We start from the raw sequence: 23,424 nt of genomic DNA, 5'->3' as shown, positions 1-23,424 counted from the left end.
ACAAAGCTGTAGGAGAGATGTAGCTCTAGCAGAGTGTGGGATTCATGTCGATGTAAACATAATTTTCACCAAAACACCCAATCGCTTAGCAGGATTACACAGCTTGAGAGGACATTTACAGACTGGAAGGACAAGGTTCCATTTTCAGAATGCAAATTCAGAATAGAACTTTTCAATGCTGGTTATCAGCAGCAATAGTTTTAATTTTTTTTTAATGTTGTGTGTACTGAAACTCTTCAGGGTTCAGTGAGCAGTGACATTTTACACAATTTCAAACACATTTATATATTTTTAACCATTTAAGATAAATCAAGACAACTTAAAAGCTTTTGGCATTAGATCAGTGAGACTAACTTTTAACATCAGCATCCATTCCCAATGATCAAAGGTTATGTAAAAATTAGATTTAAAAAGGTATCTCTCAATGCATACACAAGAGTGGCTGAACATCAAAAGAAAGTTTTCACTAAATGACGACATTACACTAATAGAAGTTATTTCTTACCGACTAAATATCAATAAAGGCTTTTTCTTAAAATAAAGAGTCAAGATAGAAGTTATCTGTTTTCTCTTTTTGGAGATATGCTGACCTTTTTGTACCACTTAACACCCGGGCATCACTCACACTATTGCAACATCCGAAACCTACATGACTGTTATAACTTACCCTCTGATATTTCTGTGTGCCTTTTATTCCATGCTTCCCTCTCCAAGACACCACCAACTTAAACAAGCACCTAACATCCTGCCTCAGTGTAACAATGGGCTTTTTTCATTGCTGATTTGTAAATAACTTTTCTTCAGTATTGGGCTGAGCCAGTTGCCATCTCCCAGTCACATTCATACATTTTGTTTTGCAATATATATAAAATTAATCAAGGAATCAACTCAATAATAAGAGCAACAACATACTCCCTACCCTGAGGAAAGTTCCTAGTCTTCTCCTGAAACCTCCCTCAGTCAGAAACTGAGGAGTGACAGGAACTTGCACTCTACTGCATTGTGATGCAAATGAGCTGTAACCATGCTGCATATTGTTAGTGGTATTACCAGGTTAATAAGAGTTAACAGGTTAATGGAGTTATCAGGTCACATATTTATACTATATATTTTAAATAAATGTACAGGGTAATGCATATCTGCACAGTGGCAGACTATAAAAGTAATACCTCAAAACCCATCAAATCAAAATGGAAGTAAGCCATCTTTGATCCTCCTTCTGGGACAGTCCCACTAGAAAATAGATGTTTGAATTCAAGAGATCAAATAAAGTGAACAGGTTTTAGTGAAAAGGATACTGAAGATTAATTGCTTATGTATTTAAAAAGTCTTACTAGCCTGAACTAATCTGACTGATCTATTGCCCATAAAATATGGTTTAGAGAATCTTGGATGGGTTTGCTGTTAAATGCAGATTGTTGAAGCAGTGCCAATTTGCACTGAGAATATTATCAACATAACTGCAGAAGTGCACAAAGAACCATCTAATTACATAATTAACTGGCTGCCCATTGAATGATAGAGCTTTATTAACTTTGGGTGGTGCATTGCCACTCATGAGCATATATATGGTCTTGAGGAACAAGAGGTAGATGATGTCAAAGCACGTTACTGTAATAAGTTTGCCCATCTCTTTTCCTGCTTTAATACTGCCTCTCAAAGTGGAATGCAGTTTGCCCAATGTCTTTCTGCTAGGATAGTGAGCTATTGCTAGGATTCCACATTGAAAATATAAATTGTGAAACAATTGGGTTCTCCATGGAACATTACCTTTATTCAGCTGGACTAGAATTAAAACTTAGGCAACTGACCATCAGACATCTTTAACTTTGAGTCAGTTGATGGCACATGTTTCCAAGTAGCAAGGTGTCAAATTCAAGTTCCACTACAGGACTTTAGCCTGACTTTTCAAGGCAGTATTGAGGACCCGGACACTGTTGAGGCACAGGAAGCTCTCCTAAGCCGTTAGTCAAACACCACCAAAAACTGACTGTTTAGTCATTTACTGTATTGTCTAATAAAAGCAGACTTGCTAGGAACCAGCCCAGAGAAGGAGGATATAAATCAGGACCAAGGCTTGAGGCCTGCATCTACCTGGGAGTCAGACAGGCAGGTCAGCCAACTGCAGGGAACTGGCCCACATCGAGCATGAAAGAGCGAAAATAAACAAAGGCATCACAGCAAAGAAGCAATACGACTAGTCGGTCCTTATCTACTTTAAGAGTCTGCTTGCAAATAGCTATATTAAAATTCACTACTTTTAGGAAAGCTGGATAGTAGAAAAACAAAAATTTTAAAAATCCTTAAGGAACTTACTTTATAGACACAGGGAAGGAGCTATTTGGTGAGCAAGTTTATTTTACTTTCTGGGCTCCAGTTTATAGTAAATGATCCAAAAGTAAGCTTAAGGCACGGCAGGAAGCTCACTGTCTAGATGAGCATATGGTCAGAAGTGTCACCAGTTGCAGAAACCTGAGCTCCAGGTTTCAGAACTCAAATGGCAGCAGGAGTCACTGTGGACGCATCCATAATGCTGAGGACTATGTGGATAGTATGTTTAACGGAGGTGGTCACACCACAGTTAGGACTGTGCAGGCAGAGGGGGAATGGATGACCACCAGGTAGTTCTAGGAGGACCAGGTAGGTAATGCCCTCTGAGTATATCTTGCTCAAGAATCAGTTTCCCATTTTGGACACTGGTAAGGATGACGGTTCCACAGAAGTGCAGCAAGAGTTAAGTTTCTGGCAGCACAGTCAGGAAGGGATTCAATAGTTAAGGGAACGTACAACCAAAGACATGGCTCCACAATGGTACGCTGCGTCCCTAGTGCCAGGGTCAAGCATATCGGAGTGGTTGTCTGATATTATTAAGGAGCAGGGTGAACAGATAGAGGTCATGGTTCACATTGGTGCCAATGACATAGTAGAAAGAGAGATGACATTCCTAAAGCAGATTTTAAGAAGCTAGATAAGACATTACAAATCAGGCCATCGAATCCACTACTGCACAGTAGGGAGCATAGAAATAGGATGTTAGAATTGATGAATGTGTGACTGGAGAGATGGTCCAGGGAGAGATTCCAATTCCTGGGGCATAGGAATCAATTCAGGGACAGGTGGAATGTGTAGAAGCTGTATGATTCATACCTCAACGGAGCTGGGACCAACATCCCTGCTGGGACGTTTGCTAGTGACTAGGGAAGGGTGAAATCAAAAAGGAACTTAGGAAAACAAAAGTACAATGTTAACAAATATTAGTGAGCAAAATCAAGGTGATCTCAAAGATGTTTTATCAATAATTAAGAGTAAGACTCATAAAGGACCAAAAAGGTAACCTCGATGTGGAGGTAGATGATGTGGGTATAGTTCTTAATGATACTTTGCATCTGTCTTCACAAAAGAGAAGGACAATGCAGATATTATAGTTAAGGAGGAGGAATATGAAGTGTTGGATGTAATAAACATCAGGAGAGAAGATTTGAAAGTTTCTTTGCTCCCACTGCAATTTTTTTCCAGCAAGCTCCATGTTTAGAATACTAAAAATGCCCCTTTTCAATTATTAAATGCTGAATATTTATTTCAGATGGAAAATTGAAATTAGCAGCACTCATGCTTTTTTCTTATTGACATTTACAAAACTCCTACAAACTTGGTTACTTCAGCAGATAGGTTGGCAAAGCTAGCTGTTTTCTTTTAAACAGAGATCCAGAGAAGATTTGATAAAGGTGTTCAAACTCATGAGGGGTTTGGGCAGAATGAATCCAGAGAAACTTCCTATTGATGAAAGGGTTATGATACCAATTTAATGTGACTAGCAAATGAACAGATGGAGTCGTCAGGAATTGGAATGCACTGCCAGACAATGTGGTGGTGACAGATTCAATTGTGGTTTTCAAAAAGGAATTGGATAATTAACAAAGAGAAAATATTTGCAGGGCTGCAAGGAACAGGAAGGAGAAATGGGACTAGCTGAAATGCTCTTGTACTTTGCCAGCACAGGCACAGGGTGCCAGATGGTCATCTTCTGCATTGTGAGCTTGAGCCACTCTCAGCTGTGGTCTAATGAGTCTTCAGGATTAACTGTTGAAAATCCAGAAAGCATTATGGCTTCAAATTGGATAAGCCCCACTTAACAGATGAGCCAAAACTTGAATGCAGATTGAAGAAGATTCTGAGGTAAGTAATGAAACAATGTATTTCGAATGGGGGACTTCAACACACTCTCACACCAAGGAAGCTTTGGTAACACCATTATTGTTTGAACTATGTAAACCTAGAAGGTGTACATACCAGACTGGGCCTGCAACAGTAGAAAGAATCAGCGTGTGAAAATAACCGACGAACTTGGCCTCATCCTTAAAAACCTATCACAAACATATCTTTTTAGTAGAATTGGTAAGAATGACTCTTTTCACAAAATGTGCAGATGCTGGCTTTGGACTGGGGTGGGCACAGACTTCTGTCTCACAGCTAAGGTGAGACTCATCTGATGAGGGAGCAGCACTCTGAAAGCTCGTGATACCAAATAAACCTGTTGTACCTGTTGTGGGACTTCTTATTGTTTTCACAAGGACTGTGCAGCAACAGTGTTCCACAATGAGGGCATCCTCTGTAATGCAATAGCTGAACGAAACGGAGGATGGATCTAGCAACTAAAATTTGGGTATTCATAAGGTGCTCTGGGCCACTGGCGACAGTAGAATTATACACCATGCCAATTTGTAAGTCCATGGTCAGACATATTCTTTACAACAATGCAAGGAGTCTAGTTCCCAATTCAATAGCGAATGTGGACAACAAGGTGCAAAGCATAGAGTCTCACATCCAATAGGTCAGGGTGGAAATGCATAGTTGAGCCTTGTAGTCTGCAAAAGTACACTGCTTTCCTTACCTTGATACATTATTCTGAGCTTCCAGTCTTTCATGTACCCGTTCATGATCCTGTGACTCACTTGTATTCTGTAGTCCCACATCTGAAAGGCTTGTAATATTTTTGCATTTGTGATAATTTAGTTCTTATTTCTATTGCCATGAATAGCAGAATTGCTAATTTATCCAATGATTATATTCTTGCATGCTCACTCTTCTTGATCCTGCTATAGCATTAATACTGTTTTTCCAAGTCTACTTGGCATGTATAACCACAGTGGCACAAACAAGAATTATTTGTGTTACAATTTGTGCTTGATTTTTGACCGGTGAAATTACAAAAATTGCAAGTTGTCTTTGGCTTTGTGTATGAAATGTTTGTTCTGGGACCAACACACGACTTGTTGCTTTTATCAATTTATATTCAATGTAAATATCTATCTTAAATCTATTTTTGTTGTTTCATGTCTATGACACGGTGTTCAAGGTACCGTCCATCATCCTCACTATAGTATCTTCCTCAAATTAATTTTCCAAATTAATTTTGATAACAGCAGGTCCGACTGGCTTCAACTATTTAAACAAAGCTGGTTGAAAATACATGAACACTACTGATGAGAAAAGACCCCAACCTAGTCCATTAATTCAGCAATTTGTACAGAGAAGCCCAAGTTTAATCTTTATGGCCCCAAACATGTGCATACAAGCAAACCCTTGGGAGGCCACAAAATTAGAATCACTACTTCCAGTAATCTGTATCAGTCAAACTGCTGGCACCAACAGAGCTAGGTGTTCTGGTCCAAGAATAATGCAACAGTGAGGTAACAAACAAGGAACAGTCTTGTACCATCTGCCAAGCTTAGAAAATTCAAACAGGATAACCAGAGAATGAGGATCAAATTTGTTCAGTTTCACCTACCAGACTGCCAGGGTTGAGGCCATATGTAGGCTATAGTCCACAGTTTGGACATGCTTGAGTAACTCTGTTTTTATTCTGCTTAGATCCTGTTAATTAAATGAGAAAACAATCGAGAGAGATTGCTCCCACATTAAAAGGATTTTGTGCATCCACATCAAGCCACACAAAAGCGTTTCAGTTTTCTATTCATTGCACCTCCATTCTGGGATGGGAGACAAAGTGATAGACAGAGTTTCATAAGAATCTTGCAAAGGCAACACAGAAGCATTATTTTAAAGGAATGTTGCAATGACTACCTGTTTGGAATAAAGGTCAGTTTAATATGTACTGGCAGTTTGTATTGTATCGTTATTACAATCTGGACAACAATTTTAGCTGAGGCTAATAGGGTGATATTTTTCAGCTGAGTGGACAGGAAAGCACAGTCTACATTTTTCAGTGATCAACTTACTGAAATTAAGGCTGCTGTTGTTAAGGATTTGAGCTACATTAATCGAAAGACTGAATAAATGTCCATTCAGAGGAGGCTTGGCTTGCTTATTAAATCTCTCGAGTTTGAAGTGTGAGCTTGGGCCAAATGGTCATACTGTGAACTCTAGCTCAAAGAACCAAGGGATGCAATCACTCCAGGGCTTGAGCACATGATCCAGGCCACTCTTCAGTGCAGAGCTGAGGGTGTGATACACCCTGCACAATAGGTGAGAAATAGTGCAAGGCACCTGGTGGCTCAGGTGGAGTGGCCAACATCCCTTTCCCTGACACCACTACCAAGAAGAGATTCATTAATCCTTCAGTTGATTAATACTTGGGGCCCTGCTGTGCATGCAATCAGCAGCCTTGTTTTCCTATGAAAATTTGCTTTACTATCTTGGTCAAGCACTGTGATAATCCTTCAAATAATTGCAAAGTTTTATTTATTAAACAAAAAGAAGAAAGGTCTGATCAATTCACTTTGAACAGAATATGGGGACTATTGCAGACATTATGTGGAACATGGTGTTGAAGCCACAATCAGATCAGCCATGAATTTATTTCATGGTGGACTTGGCATCAGGGGCCAAATAGCCTACTCCTGCTCCTAATTTGAAGGCTCAAATTTTCCCCATCAACTTTTATTCTGTCTTTTTTGTTTTTATTCCAATTCAATCAAATCAAGTCCAATTCAGAGTCTCAACAAGTTGAGACATTCCCGATCCAAGCTTTCAAGACAGAGCTCTCACCTCCTGTCTTGGGCTTGATCTACATGATCCAAGCTGATTGGAGTAGGCATAGCTCCTCCTCCAAGGCTTGATCTCATTTGCATATTAGCCAAAAGGCTGAGATGCCGCTTTTAAAAATTGCTTCAAATGAAGCTAAAATGTAACCTAATGACTTCAACCAAGCACAGCATGTCGATACTACACTTGATCTTAGCCAAAAGGTAGAGAAGCGATTCTCTCTTAGTCATCATTAATCCTCAGATCCTTCGAATCAGTGCCATCATATAGGACTCCAATTCAAAACCTTACACATCTATCTGTAGAATTGATTTAGCACTAAATAGCCATGGCAAGTCCTGACAGTGTTGGAGGCATCATCTTTTTAGTAGCAAATAACTGGGTCTGATGCACTGAAATCTGAATCAGGTTTCATAAAACCTCTCTCACATTTGCAATACATAATTAGATGTCAGATTTACTTCACTGTTTGCCTTCAACAAAAGTTTCACTTGTAAGAATCCTTTATCATATCTGCTTTTAAAAACAGGCATTACTCGTAGTCAGTTACACATCAATAGGTCTGCTGTAACATGCAAGAGCTAGTAACATTTCATTCAACAAGACAGCAAAAGAGGGGAAAAATGCATGTAAAGGTCGAGCAACTCAAAACAGTTTTGATACTCTTGGCACTCTGTCAATGAACCAGTGTATTAAAAATTAACATTTCCAGTCATTTAATACTCTTTGATCTCTTTGCCGAGTTGGCTCATGAAGTAGGGGTTTTAAGACATTTCACAAGAGCCCCAAGTAAATGTCTTTATCTAAACAGCAAATTAACAGAAATACTGATTTTTAAGATAACAGTTTGGGTCTGAAAATTAATATTTTATTTCTTAAAAGACAGAGTAAGTTATTCAGCCCCTCAAATAGATCATTGTTGATCTTTACCTCAACTCTATTTAATAGCCTTTAATGCCTTTACTTAAAAAAAATCTATTAATCTCAGCTCCGAAAATTTCAATTTTCCCTAAGCATCTCTTTTGACAGAGGACAGAATTTCAGATTTCCACTACCTTTTGTAAAAAGTGCTTTCTGATTTCACTCCTAAATGGCCTAGTTCTAATTTTATGATAATGCTGTCCTGCTCTGGATTCCCTGTATCTGCTCTATCACATATTCTTACTATTAAACACCTCAAATAAATCACCCCATAACCTTCCAAACTTAAGGAAACACAATCCAAGTTTATGCAACCATCCTCAAACCATGACATACAAGTCCTGGTATAATTTTGGTGCATCTGCAATGCATCGCTTCTTCAGCCAACATATCCTTCCTATGGTGTGGTGCACAAAACTGGATGCATTATTTCCTTCCCTTTGTATTCCAAACCCTTGAGGCCAAGGCCAATGCTTCATTAGTCTTTTTAATTAGTTCTGGTACCTAAACAATGAAGAAACAAAAATAAATTGGCCCAAACCATAATCTCAGCTCAAGCTGGTCCTTATTTTCAAGAAACACTGCTGCAATCAGATGGGTCTTAGGATTCTAAGCAGACAGAATCTCGATTAAGTCAGCGGTTTTAAATTAAAGGAGCAATAGTAATTGACTGGAAAACAGAGGTGCTACATACGTAAGCATATGGGAACAGCTGTTTAATTTCAAACAATTTTTATATAAATGGCTCCTTGCACCTCCCACAGGGTGCACACGATGTTTGAATATCATTCTCCACCCTAACCACCCACACTCCCTCAAAAAAAACACCGGAAATCCTTCTTGGACACTACTGCTTGTAATTCAAGCGTCATGGAATCCATGACTGAAAATCATTAAATAACTCTGTTTCTAATCCTACACTATTTATCCTTGACCTGGAAATGCTCAATTATTACGCTGTTCCATTCCTTTAACACTTTCTCTTAAAAACAACTGTCATTTATATAACTCCTTCAATGTAATAAAATATCCCAAAGTGTTTCACAGGATGCCACAGTGGCATCATGGTTAGCATTGCTGCCTCACTGCACCAAGGAACTGGGTTCAAATCTGGCCTTGGGTGACCGTCAGTGACTGCATGGGTTTCCTCTGGGTGCTCCTGTTTCCTCCCACAGTCCAAAAATGGGTAGGTTTGGTGGATTGGCTGGGCTAAATTGCTCCTTAGCGTCCAGAGAAGTGTAGATTAGGTGGATTGGTGAATGCACAGGGTTATGGGGATGGGATGTGGGGGGTTGGTTAAGATGCTCTTTCGGAGAGTTGGTGCAAACTCTCAAAGGCCAACCAGCCTCCTTTTGCAGGTGAGAATGCACAAAAAATTGACAATCACACAAGGAGGTGAGAGATGGTAGTGGGACTAGGTGGTGGTAATATCCCAGACTAGTAATCTAGAAGCTCAGGTTAATGCTTTGGGGACCTGAGTCCAACTCAGTTAATGAAATCTGGAATTAAAAATCTAGTCTTGGTAATAGTGACCATGAAATCATTTTCAATGATTGTTAAAATAAAACTTTCTAGCTCACTCATGTCCTTTATTGATCTGGCTTGCCTTACATGTAACTCCAGACCCACGCAATGTGGTTGACTTTTAGATTTCCTCTGAAATGGTCTAGCAAGACACACAGTTCTACCAAGACCGCAAAGCTTACAAAAAAGGAATGTAACTGGGTGGGCTATCCAGCATCAATCTAGGCACCAGCAACAACAAGGCAAACTCAGCCAGCAATCCTGCAAAGCTCTCCATTTCTAGGGGCTTGAGCCAAAATTGGGAGAGCTGTCCAACAGACTAGTCAAGCAACAGCCTGACATTACGTGTAAGGTATGATTCCATGAGTATACCTATGTCCTAGACACCACCCATTCCTGGATATGTCCTGCCCTACTGATAGGACAGACCTGTCAGAGGAGGCAGAACAGTGGTATACAGTCGGGAGAGAGTTGGACTGAGTGCTCAACGTCAGCTCTGCACCCTGGGAGCTCTTTTCCAGGATTAAAAGCCACAAGACAGTGGATGCTGAAAACCTGGCGTTTTCTTTTTCAGGTGTTGTATTTGGTTAATTTAAATAGGGGATGCCTTGTGGAAAAATGATTCATTCAGTGGCTAAGGTTTTCCTGGGTGTGCAAGAGGTCACGCAGACTGGTTTACAAAAGGTGGTTAAAGCAAAGCTTTTCAATCTGGCAGATAAATTTGGCTTTGCCTGAGAGGGTGAGAGAGGACAAAGTGATAGTTCAGCTTTTAAATATTCCAGAGACACAGCTGGAATCATTGGAATTGGCTAAAATTTAATTACAAATGAAACGGTTGCAACAAGAAGAATAATTGAAATAGTTTGAACAGGAAAAAAAAATTGAGACAGTTTGAATTGCAATTAAAAGCAGCGGAGAAGAAAGAAGAAAGAAGGCAGAGAGTGGGGGTCAATGGGTGCTATTCGGATTGGCGGTTGGTGACTAGTGGGGTGCCCCAGGGGTCGGTGCTGGGGCCTCAGCTATTTACCATTTATATAGATGATCTGGAGGAGGGAACCGAGTGCAGGGTGTCGAAATTTGCTGATGACACCAAGATTGGGGGAAAGGCAAATTGTGCGGAGGGTGTGGAGAGTCTGCAGAAGGATCTAGATAGGCTGGGCGAATGGGCCAGGAAATGGCAAATGGAATTTAATGTTGGCAAGTGTGAGGTGGTCCACTTTGGTAGGAAGAATGGTAGGAAGGACTATTACTTACGTGGCGAAAAACTGCAGCAGGCGACGGTGCAGAGGGACCTCGGGGTCCTTGTGCATGAGTCGCAAAAACCCAGCTTGCAGGTGCAGCAGGTGGTCAGGAAGGCGAATGGGATGCTGGCCTTCATAGCGAGGGGGATTGAATATAAAAGTAGGGAGGTCTTGCTGCAGCTGTATAGGGCATTGGTGAGGCCGCAGCTGGAGTACTGTGTGCAGTTTTGGGCGCCGCACCTGCGCAAGGATATTTTGGCCCTGGAGGGAGTGCAGAGGAGGTTTACTAGGCTGATACCGGAGTTGAGGGGATTGAGCTATGAGGAGAGGCTGAATAAACTAGGCTTATACTCGTTAGAGTTTAGAAGAATGAGGGGAGATCTCATTGAGACGTATAAGATGATGAATGGGATGGATAGGATAGAGGTGGAGAGACTCTTCCCGCTCAAAAAAGACAGTAGGACTAGGGGGCACAGCCTCAAGATAAAGGGGAGGCGGTTTAGAACGGAGTTGAGGAGGAACTTCTTCACTCAAAGGGTGGTGAATCTCTGGAATTCTCTGCCTGTTGAAGTGGTGGAGGCTGCCTCGCTAAATATTTTTAAGAAGCGGGTTGATGGGTTTTTGATAAGAGAGGGGATTAAGGGTTATGGGGAGAGGGCGGGAAAGTGGAACTGAGCCACAACAGATCAGCCATGATCTTATTGAATGGGCGGGGCAGGCTCGAAGGGCTAGATGGCCTACTCCTGCTCCTATTTCTTATGTTCTTATGTTCTTAAGAATAGTCCTCGGAGAACAAAAGTAAGAGAGCGGTATTAGCAGAGGGAAGGGAAAGAGAGAACTTTTGAACTTTGAAACTGGAACTGAAAAGCGAATGTCTAATTAAACTGATGGGTGCAAAGGTAGAAGTTGGGTATAGCGATGAAGACAGTGAGGAATAATGAACCCCTCAGTTAAAGGCCTAATGAGAACATATTTAAAAACATTCAAGTGCTGCCAAGGTTTAACAAGAAGGGTGTAGAGCCCTTTTCACTTCATTTGAGCAAGTAGCTGAAGAATTAAAATGGCCACAGACCTTGTGGATATTGTTGGCCCAAAGTTGGTAGGTAGAGCCAGAGATGTTTGCATTGCTATCAGAGGAGATATCCAAGGATTGTAATGGGGTGAAAAAAGCCCAGTGCATATGAACTATTGCCAGAGGCCTACAGACAGAAGTTTAGAAATCTAAGAAAGGAACCAGATCAGACAGATAGAATTTGAATGAATTAAACAAAGTTATTTTGACAGATGGATAAGAGCATTGAAATTTGACCAGACATATGATGCTTTTGGGGAAGTGGTTATTTTGGTGAATTTTAAAAATTCATTTCCAATGTAGTGAGAACTCATGCGGAGGGGGAGACGGTTAAAACTGCGAGAATGGCAGCAAAATGGCAGTTAATTTTGAGTTATTTCATAAATCAAGGTTTGGATTTTGTCAATTTCAATTAGTGAGGGATATAAACTGGGGAAGAGAGAAATCCTGAGGTGGTAAACGCAAAGAGGATCTCACTGGAGATAGTAAAGATAATTTATCTCAGATTAAAAAGGAAACATATGATGGCAGAAGAGAAATAAGAAATTTTAAATGTTTTCTTTGTAATAAAGTTGATACACAAAGTTGCAGTGTTGGTGGCTTAAGAAAAGCACCAGAAAGAAAGATATGGTAAAACAGGCAAACCAGTGGAGTTTGTTAAAGTGGTAAAGGAAACCGTGGTTGAAGCTAAAGTGGCACAAAAGAATGCGCAACCTGTTCAGGTGCTGGTTGATAAGCAAATACGGTGGCTTTCTGTGGATACGGTTTACTCATGTGTATCAGGAGAGTAGGTAAAGTAGTTAAAATACAGGAACAGGTAAATCTTTAATAGTTAGATTTGAGGATATATATTGCCAGAAAAGATGGTAACATGTGGAATTCATGGTGAAAAGAGTGGTGTTCCATTATGTGAGGTAAAGCTGAAAGGTAAGGTGAAAAGCTGTGAAGTGGTGATATGAGTAATGGAGGAATTATCTTTTCCAGTGATACAGTTTATCCTGAGTTATGGTACAGCTGGATCTCAGATGGGAGTGGCTCAAACATCAAACAACTGAGGAATTGCAGGAAGCATATCCTGGGATGTTTCCGATTGTGTGGTAACAAGATCACAAAGCCACAAATTGAAACAGGAGGAGGAGAAATCAAAGAGTTAATGCATTTGTCTTTACTTAGATCCCCCTGGAGTTTCAGAGTAGAGTTTTGATTAGGTTGACTGACAGGGACAGTATCATATGCTTAATGCGAGCAGCTAAGTTTGTGGGATCGGAACAATTTCATTTTAGTTTTAAAATACAAGCACCTGCTGCGTGAACTGTCTGGAAAAAAGTAGTCTCTCTCCAAAGGCTTTCTGAAAGCTCCAAATCTGGTAACCCAAGTTAAAGTAAGTATGTCTCTGTTTTGCTAACTAATTTTAAAGGGAGGTTTCAGCGAAAAAATTGCTTGATTGGAACTCTGTGATAGTAAGCAAATAAGAACTGTAACTTGTTATGCTTAGGTATTATTCAATTGTTAAATAATAAATGAATTTGCTTAACTTTTAACAAAACAGTTTAACTATAAAGTTTTGATAAAAGCTTCCCAGCCAGTCAATGGAAACATTTTATCCTTACACAAATCACCGTGGCTTAGTCTGCTTCATAATATGGTTTGGGCTTTCTGATTGGTACCCTAAAATAGAGAAAGTATCAATTAGCACACTGGCCAATGCAAGTATTTCCTCTGATATACTACACAATGACATTAATAGAATCCTCATGTGCCTATTAAGTTAGGCAAGTTTCAATTCTCAGGTGGGAAATAGTATGCAAAATGGATGTGTGGAGGAATAAAGACGATTGATTTAGAATTAAATTTCTCAGAATTAAATGGGAATGTTAATCATACAGTGCAGGAGGAGGCCATTATGCTGCCCATCAAGTACATATGGACTCTTCCACAGCGCATCCTAATCAGGCCTGTTCCCGTAACCCCACTTATCCCCCTAACCCACACATCTTGGGACACTAAGGGGCAACTTACCATGGCTAATCCACCTAACCGCACATATGTGGGAGGAAACCAGAGCACCCAGAGGAAACCCATGCGGACAATGTACAAACTCCACACAGTCACCCAAGACTGGAATTGAATCCGTCTCCCTGGTGCTGTGAGGCAGCGGTGCTAACCACTGTGCCACCATGCCACCCACATATTCAAAAGAACAATGCAGTATATTTATCCCTTATCTCCTCCACTCTGCTGTACACACAATGAGTTACTTTGGGAGCTCTTACACTCCGGGCTTTTCCTATTTAACCAATCCCCTGGTGCTTCACTGCACAGGATTTACACTCTCCTCCACCTTCTTTTGGAATAATTATATTTAATGAAGTCAGGGAGTAAGAGAACAGCTGCCATAGTTCAGCTATCAGCACTGCTTATTAACTGCCAGGAATTAATGGTCTCCTAGGTAACACCAACCTCTGTGGGTAGGGGGATGCTACTGTAGATTATATTTGAATAATGTCGCTAGCCAAAGGTCACTACGGTTTATCACATGCTCCAATGATAGTCAACATTTCTAACTTTGACAGATTAAAAGGGCACTGTCACAGAGTAAAATAACTCGCGTAAACATCACTAGATTTGTAAACAGACATAACTCTGATAACCTGAATGGCCTTTCTCTGTGCTATGTAATTCCGTGAGATATTGGGTCCCTGGTCACGTCAGCTCTGACAGAGAAAATTGGAAACTTGTACAAGTAACCAGAGAAAAAGAAGCAGCATTTATACAAAAATGTCCTTACATCCTTGAGATAACCTAAAATACTTAACAGTCAACAAGTTGTTTTCCAGGCAGTCACTATTATGGGGCAGAGTTTCAGCAGCAATGTGGATGGAGCTTCCATAGAAACTGCTCATCCTTTTACAACTCCATCAAGGTTAGTGAACTCTGGCTATATTATCAAATGTTCATAAGCACCCCAGCACCATCATCCTTTCTCACAACACCAGTAACATCTGCTAACAGCTCTCTTTGATTTGTCACATGTAGTGGGATACAGTGAAAAGTATTGTTTCTTGCGCGCTATATGGGCAAAGCATCTGTTCATAGAATATTAGGGGAGAAGGAAAGGAAGAGGGTGTATAGTGTTACAGTCATAGCTAGGGTGTAGAGAAAGATCAGCTTAATGCAAGGCAAGTCCATTCAAAAGTCTAATGGCAGCAGGGAAGAAGCTGTTCTTGAACTAATTGGTAAATGATCTCAGATTTTTGTATCTTTTTCCTGATGGAAGAAGATGGAACAGGGTATGTCCAGGGTGCATGGGGTCCTTGATTATGCTGGCAGTTTTCACGAGGTAGTGGAAAATGTAGATACAGTTGATGAGTGGAAGGCTGGTTTGTGTGATGGACTGAGCTACATTCACAACCCTTTGAAGTTTCTTGCAGTCTTGGTAAGTGCAGGGACCGTACCAAGTGCAGGGTACATCCGGAAAGAATGGTTTCTATGATGCATCTGTAAAAATTGGTGAGTCATAGCCAACACACCAAATTTCCTTAGCCTCCTGAGAAAGTAGAGGTGTTGGTGGACTTTCTTAACTATAGCATCAGATTGGAGGGACAGGACAGGTTGTTGTGATCTGAACACCTAGAAACATGAAGCTCTCGACCACTTCTACTTCATCCTTGTTGATGTGAAAGGGGCATTTCTCCACTACATTTCCTGAAATCGATGACTATCTCCTTCGTTTTACTGACACTGAGGAAGAAATTATTTTCATTGCAACATTTCGCCATATTGTCTATGTCTTTCCTGATCAACTCACTCATCCCAAATCCCATCCATTTTGTTGTCAGACTAGGAGAAGTAGTTTGCAAAATGTCACAAACTTCAACATTTAGTATACCCCTCAGTTATGGGATTTGTTAAATAGACATCCCTATCATGATGATTCTTTCCAGGATGTTGAGAAACAGCTTCCTGTTGTCAGGGTCCCTCCTGCCTATTGTCATCAAGCCACTACAAGCTTTCAAACCTTCCATATAGGCCAAAAGGACTCCAAGCCATGACAACATATGATCAATAAATACATCCTTAACTCACACTGCATCTTACCTATCACATACAACAAGGAATTGGATTTGAACTCAGGGCAGTGGTCCAACTAACTGCATTACTCGGCCACAACTTGCCTCAGAAAAATAGCAAACTTTCAAAAGGGAAAGATTTATTCTGCTTTGCTGAATGAAAAAGTCCCAAATGAAAAATACTGTAGATTAAGTATTAATTGACTGCACTAAAATGTAAAAACATCAAGACAGCTCAAAGCTAGCAAAACAATGAGTTACAGGTCCAATCCACTGCAACCCAATGTTTGAACCTGCAGTTCTTCGCATGCCAATCACTGTTTTTTGTCAAACATGAAACTGAAGGTCAGGTACTTCACTAAAGAGCAGTAAATTAGACAACAGAATAAAATGACCTGCTCTCATGAACCAGCAATAGAGCAACAAGGTTAAGGGACAATTAGCCTGATCCTTTGGCTGGAGAAGGGTCATTGACGGACACTGTGAAGAGTAAAAAAAGTGAATAATAAAATCTTAAAGTCTTGTTTAAGAGAGGGTAACGACATTAAAGCAGAAAATTAAATGTTGCATTAGTGATGTTCCCATTCACTGCTTCAATTAGATCAACACAATATTTTTCAGTAAATTACGCTTTTCTTAAGGTGCAGAAATATGAACACAATCCTCAAAGGGAAATAAATGCTTAGAAGAAAATATCAGCTTCAGTCTGCCTTCAAATGTGCAAAGACAGCTTTCGAAATGCTGCAGGGCTCAGAATGGCCTTAATCAGCCGTGATAAATTGAAATGACAACTGCACAGGTGCAAAAAAAACTTGATGAACTTGTCTCAAGGGAGATAGATATGGAAGAGAGAAAAATCTAGCAAGGGAAGACAGCCAAAGGCTAACTAGCCTTTCACAGTCTAAATTATAAATCATATAAAGGATTCACACCGTTAGGAGCCAACAAAATAGCAAATGCCACAACAAAACACAGATAGCTTTTAAATTAAATTTGACAGATACCAAGTGAGACAAATTTTGTTTTTGAAAACAAAATTGCTAGAAATAGATCTGTCACTGAGCAGCTGAAAGAGCAAGAGAGATAAATGTTTTAGGTTGGATCTTGCATCAGATGATGGGTCTGATCAAAGGTCCCAACAGAGAACATTAACCTTTGGCTCTTTTTCAAATATTGATCAATGATCTGTGTTTTTCTGCTATTTTCTGTTCTCAATTTCAACTTCCACAGTTTACAATTATTGTTGTTCCACTTTGCCTCAAAAATTACTTTGAATTCCCATTTTGAAAATTATTTCTTCCTGTTCTATTCTAGGATTGAACCAAATGTTTACCAATCCAAGTGCACTACCATCAACTTTAAAGCTTAGAAAAAAAATCAATGTTCACTTCATCTGCATTTTTGGCTTTCCCTCATTTCAACATTTCTTTCAAAAGACTTGTTTGAGATAGGAAACTCCCTGCAGGACAAATTGCAAAGTAATCCAATGTAATCTATGTCACATACATTGTGACACTTGTACAGGAAATCTCAGGGGTTGATTATAGTTTAAAGAAAACGGATGATAATAAAGCAAACTTTTCAGGGGATTAAAGCTTGTATGAAGTTGCGTAACAATTCCAGAAATATGTTTGTGGTAAATGCCACTACCTTATTTCACTAAGTTAGCCTCAAACTCTGCATCCTCGTCAATAATTTTATCCCTCTTCCCTGCCACTGTTCTTCTTTCTCTTCCTGCACCTTCCAGTGCACTAAGGCAAACTTTTGTCTGTTTTTATAGCTAATCATTCCTGGGACAGCCTGCTAGTCTATCACCAGAGGCTTATAGTTTGACAGACACCACTCTACTGACTAGGAGTCTATCCTGATCTTACTGTCTGCCATTGGTATGTTGGAAGGATTTTGCAGGTTGATACTCAACTTGTTTGGCCATGTTACAAACTCACCTTCCTCGGGTATCAAATCCTGAATGGAGCTTCTGGCTGAGTGGCAGGGATGCTACTCATTGTGCCACAATGCTAAGCTGTTAAAAATCATGGTTCAAAACTTCATCACAAGCTTAGCTTCTGACCCTATATCCTGTCCATTTCAAATACCACACATTTATGACAGTTACAATCACCTATCTTTAGAAGACCTCAATTCATCTACTGCTGAAACCCCTTTCTCCAAGCCTTATCACCTCCAGACAGGACTACTGCAGCATTTTGATTGCCAACTCTGCACCTTCCACTAACTTAAACTAATCAAAAAGTGAGCTGCTTGTAATCTTTCCTGCTCATGCATCATCGATGTCCTCACTGACGTGCAGATTAGATCCCAGACCACAAAACTTCAAATTCCCTCATGGCCAGTTTCCCCTGATCTCTATCTCTGTAAATTCAGCTGTTTTTTCCAGGGCTTCTGGAATGTTAGCAGGAGATTGGGAAAGCAGATAAAATTACTTAAAACTTGATCATTAAATTTACTTTGCTATACTGGTATACATCATTGCAGGAACTGATCATAGAAATATGGTGCCTAAATTTTTCTTGATAAATTCCAATCTTTCATCACCAGGTAATGAACTAACAACCATTTACAGGGAAGAAGTAGAGAAGGAAAAAAACGTCTAAGGCTTATCTAAGCTATCACTCCCTCAAGTGTTGTGTTTTCTTAGCAGGCAATTAAAACCAAGTTATTTCCTTTGATGGCAGGTGAATGTCCATATGATACCCTCAGTTACTTAACCACATTCCCAAACAATGGTTCCCATTCTACTTCAGAAGATTCTACCTCCAAACCAAGGGTATTCTGAAAACCTATAAACAACCAAACAAAAAAAAGTGCCAAAGTTGGGACAATCTACTGCTCTCAGCTAAGTTCTGAAGAGGAGAAACATTTTTTTAAAACAAGTACTGTATCATCAATAATACACAGCTCACTATGCCACAACAGCAAGGATGGAAAGTCAGCTTACCTCCATAGCCAGGGCTGCCGTCTGCTGGTCGTAGTGATTCAGAAGATTTGGCATAAATGTCATATTGTAAGGCAGGTCACGGCACATTCTCAAGGATATGGGTTCACAGGCAAACATACTATGGCCACTAACAAGTTCCAAAAATGCAAACAGTGCATAAAATGTCCACAATACCTCCTTAACAGTCACAGCCATGACTGCAGCATTCAACGTTAAAAACTCATTCTCTTACAAACGGAAGGAAGAAAAACAGGTTCACTAATTGAATGCTTGCTTTTTAATCTCCTTCGTTTGCTTACTCAAGTTGCCATTCACTTGAACACCCTGAAACTTGTTCATATTTCTCTTTCAGTTGCAGTTTTCTGGAACTTAGCAGGTGTATTTCTCATCATTTTTTTTCTCCTCCATAAAATAGTTGTGTTTGCTTAGCAGCCAATTAAAAATTAAATACTGGCAATCAACGGCTTTCTTTTGGTGGCAAGTGAATCTCCATGCGATTCCCTTGGTTACTTAACCACATTCCCAAACAATGGTTCCCATTCTACTCCAGAAGATTCTCCCTCCAAACTAAGGGCATTCTTGTGACCTATAAACAAACATAGAAACAAAAGTTACCAGAGGTGTTTCATGCCCTACTCATCAACATTCTCCAGTCTCTGTCATGTGGTTCTATATACGGCAGACATCTTTTAGTATCCATCCAACACAAGTGACCAGTCTTTTTGTACAAGCAGCTTTGGTGATTGCTGACAGGCTATTTGAGATAAGAAAGGACAGTATGAAAAAAAAACAACTCCTGTCTGCATCCAAGATAACCAAATACACACCTTAAGCAGGAATTTCTGAATGACAATCACAAACAAAAATCCATGCTGATAAAGATCACCTATGCCAAAAGGGCTCCTATTATCATGCGAGGGAAAGCATAGATCAAGGATCTAATTAACTAGTTCAGATAAATGGAGCCAAATATGGTTTCATGCGTTTTTGTGCTTATGAATATCCCATCATATAGGCATGATCAAACAGTAACATCAAGTTCCTGTCCAGAACTTCAAAAGTCAAGGGTATAAGATGTTGAAAGGTATTGATTGAATGGATTCTCAGAGGCTTTTTCCCAGGGCTGAAATGGCTGCAACAAGAGTACACAGGTTTAGGGTGCTGGGGAGTAGGCAGAGGAGATGTCAGGGGTAGGTTTTTCACTCAAAGAGTGGTGGGTGCGTGGAATCGGCTGCCAGCGGTGGTGGTGGAGGTGGTGGATTCGATAGGGTCTTTTAAGAGACTTTTGGATGAGTACATGGGACTTAGTAAGATAGATGGTTATAGGTAAGCCTGGTAACTTGTGGTCCAAAGGGCTTGTTTGTGCTGTAGTTTTTCTATGTTCTACGTTCTATTATCAATCTTTGATATACCTCTTTTCATACGTTCTCTTTACTTGATACAGAATCTAATGACAATAAAATGACATGTATATGCAAGAAATGTATTAATGTCTTTGCGAGGAACACACTTATAATTCGTATCACAGTCCGATTACAAAACAACTGCACATCACGTGATCTGTAAGAGTCTTTACAGAGCCCACATTTTTATACTGTCCACTTTCACTGCTATTCAGAGAAGACACTCGCTCTCATTTTTATAGCCAGAAGGAAGAATTTGCTGGGCTCCACTGTAGAGAAGAGGCTCAATGGATGCATTATTGAAAACCCATCACCTGTGTTTCCTTGTTTGCTAACCTAATAACGCTATCCTTAATACGCAGGCAGAATCATCAACTGAATTTTGTGATGGTTTATAAGCTACCGGCTTTCTGAACACTTGTAATATGAAACCCAGCCAAACACGATGAATCCAAATGTCTATTATATTGCAGAAATGCAGCTGATAAGAGTCATGAAGGTTTACAGAGTGGAAAAGGCCCTTCAGCCCAACTTGTTCATGCTGCCCAGTTTTTAATCACTAAGCTAGTCCCACATGCCTGCTTTTGGTCCATGTCCCTCTATACACATCTTACCCATGTAACTGTCAAAACACTGTTTAAAAGATAAAATTATATTCTCCTCTATTAGTCCCTCTGGCAACTTGTTCCAGAAACTCACGACTCTGAGTGAAAAGATTACTTCTCTGGACCCTTTTGTATCTCTCCCCTCTAACCTTAAACCTATGCCTTCTAGTTTTAGGCTCCCCTACCTTTGGGAAAAAATATTGACTATCTACCTTATTTAATTCTCTCATTATTTTATGCAGCTCTATAAGATCACCCCTAAGCCTCTATGCTCCAGGAAATGAAGTCCAGGTCTATAAGAACATAAGAAATAGGAGCAGGAGTAGGCCAACTAGCCCTTCGAGCCTGCCCTGCCATTCAATAAGATCATGGCTGATCTGTCGTGGCTCAGCTCCACATTCCCGCCCTCTCCCCATAACCCTTAATCCCTCCTCTTATCAAAAACCCATCAACCCGCGTCTTATAAGAACATAAGAAATAGGAGCAGGAGTAGGCCAACTAGCCCTTCGAGCCTGCCCCGCCATTCAATAAGATCATGGCTGATCTGTCGTGGCTCAGCTCCACATTCCCGCCCTCTCCCCATAACCCTTAATCCCCTCTCTTATCAAAAACCCATCAACCCGCGTCTTATAAGAACATAAGAAATAGGAGCAGGAGTAGGCCAACCAGCCTTTCCTTATAATTCAAACCAGCAAGTTCCAGTAATATCCTAGTAAATCTTTTCTGTACCCTTTCTAGCTTAATAATATCCTTTCTATAATAGGACGACTAAAACTGTACAGTGTTCCAAGCATGGCCTTACCCACGTCTTGTACAACTGCAACAAGTTGTTCTGATCAATGAAACCAAGCTTGCCTTCTTCATCGCCCTGTCCACCTGTGACGCCACTTTCAAGGAGATATGAACCAGTACCCCTAGATTTATTTATTCTATAACTCTCCACCACCACCCACCATTAACTGAGTAAGTCCTGCCCTGGTTCGATCAACCAAAATGCATCACCTTGCATTTATCTAAATTGGGCACATTCATTAGCCCACTGGCCCAAATGATCAAGTTCCCATTGCAACCCTAGACAGTTTTCCCTCACAATGCCACCAACCTTGGCGTCATCTGCAAATGTACTCAACATACCTCCTAAGTTCTCATCCAAATCATTAATATAAATGTCAAATAATAGTGAACCCACCATCGATCCTTGAGGCATACCGCTGGTCACAGGACTCCAGTTTGAAAAACAACCCTCTACAATCATTCTCTGCAGCCAACTTTGTATCCAATTGGCTACGTCACCCAGGATCCCATGAGATTTAATCTTATACAACAATCCACTATGTAGTATCTTGTCAAAGGCGTTGCTAAAATTTGTGTAGACAACGCCGACTGCGTTCTTGGTCCTCATCTACCTTCTTGGTTACCCCTTCAAAAGACTTGATCAAGTTTGAGAGATATGATTTTCCACTCACAAAGCCATGCTGACTGTCCCTAATCAGTCTAAATGCATGAAGATTCTGCCTCTCAGAATACCTTTTAACAAGTCACTGGCCTGTAGTTCCCAGGCATTTCCCTGCAGCCCTTTTTAAACAAAGGCACAACATCTGCCACCCTCCAATCTTCAGGCATCTCACTTGTGGCTTTGATGATTTAAATATCTCTACTAAGGGACCCACAATTTCCTCCCTAGACTCCCGCAATGTCCTGGGATACACTTCATCAGATCCCAGGGATTTATCTACCTTGATGCTCTTCAAGACTTCCAGCATCTCCTTCTCTGTAATATGTACACTCCTCAAGACATCACTATTTATTTCCCTAAGTTCTTGAACATCCATGCCTTTCTCAACAGTAAGTATTGATGAAAAATATTCATTTAGGATCTCAGCCATCTCTTGTGGCTTTGCACATAAATGACCTTGTTGATCCTTAAGAGACCCTACTCTCTCCCTAGTTACTATTTTACCATTTATGTATTTGTAGAAATTCTTTGGATTCTCCTTTGCCTTATCTGCCAAAACAATCTCATGTCCCCTTTTTGACCTCCCGATTTCTCTCTTAACTCTATTCCTGCACACTCTATGCTCTTCAAGAGATCCATTTGATCAGCTGCCTATGCATGTCACATACCTCCTTCTTCTTCTTGACCAGGGCCTCAATATCTTGAGTCAACCGGGGTTCCCTACTCCTACCTGCCTTGCCCTTCACTTTAAAAGGAAATGCTTACCCTGAACCCTGGTTAACATACTTTTGAAAGCCTCCCACTTACAAGATGTCCCTTTGTCTGCCAACAGACTCCCCCAATCAACTTATGAAAGTTCCTTTATAATACCAACAAAATTGGCTTTACTCCAATTTAGAATTTTAATTTTTAGGCCAAATCTATTATTCTCCATAGCTATCTAAAACTAACGGAATTAAGGTTACTGTTCCCAAAGTGATCTGTCACTAACACTTCTGTCACCTGCCCTTCTTTATTTCCCAAGAAGAGGTCAAGTTTTGTCCCCTCTCTAGTCAGGCCATCCACATACTGAACAAGAAATTCCTCCCAAATACATTCAACAGATTTCGTTCCATCCAAGCCCGAATGAATTTTAACCTCATCTCTGCCAAGCCTATCCTGACAAAAC

General features: G+C 40.3%; 1 protein-coding gene and 1 non-coding gene across 4 annotated transcripts in view; both read right to left on the bottom strand.

Annotated features, from left to right (window-relative positions):
* The window catches only part of LOC145344747 (frizzled-3), a 117,775-nt gene that overhangs the window by 81,806 nt on the left and 12,545 nt on the right, over nucleotides 1-23,424 (bottom strand). For 2 of the 3 annotated variants that reach the window (XM_080191860.1, XM_080191861.1), the window contains one exon: nucleotides 18,793-19,378. The exons of the other annotated variant lie outside the window; for it this stretch is intronic. In XM_080191860.1, coding sequence (XP_080047986.1) covers nucleotides 18,793-18,987 — 195 coding nt within the window. In that variant the 5' untranslated portion in view covers nucleotides 18,988-19,378. The remainder of the gene's footprint in view (nucleotides 1-18,792; nucleotides 19,379-23,424) is intronic. 3 annotated transcript variants of the gene reach the window in all.
* Nucleotides 7,023-7,221, bottom strand: LOC145345814 (U2 spliceosomal RNA). Its single transcript, XR_013887191.1, has one exon. It is a non-coding gene; the product is annotated as a U2 spliceosomal RNA (small nuclear RNA).

This window comes from Carcharhinus amblyrhynchos, chromosome 7 (genome assembly GCF_965287045.1).
Source record: "Carcharhinus amblyrhynchos chromosome 7, sCarAmb.v2.hapA, whole genome shotgun sequence".
Classification (NCBI taxonomy): domain Eukaryota; kingdom Metazoa; phylum Chordata; class Chondrichthyes; order Carcharhiniformes; family Carcharhinidae; genus Carcharhinus; species Carcharhinus amblyrhynchos.
This window is presented reverse-complemented; position numbering and strand designations above follow the sequence as displayed.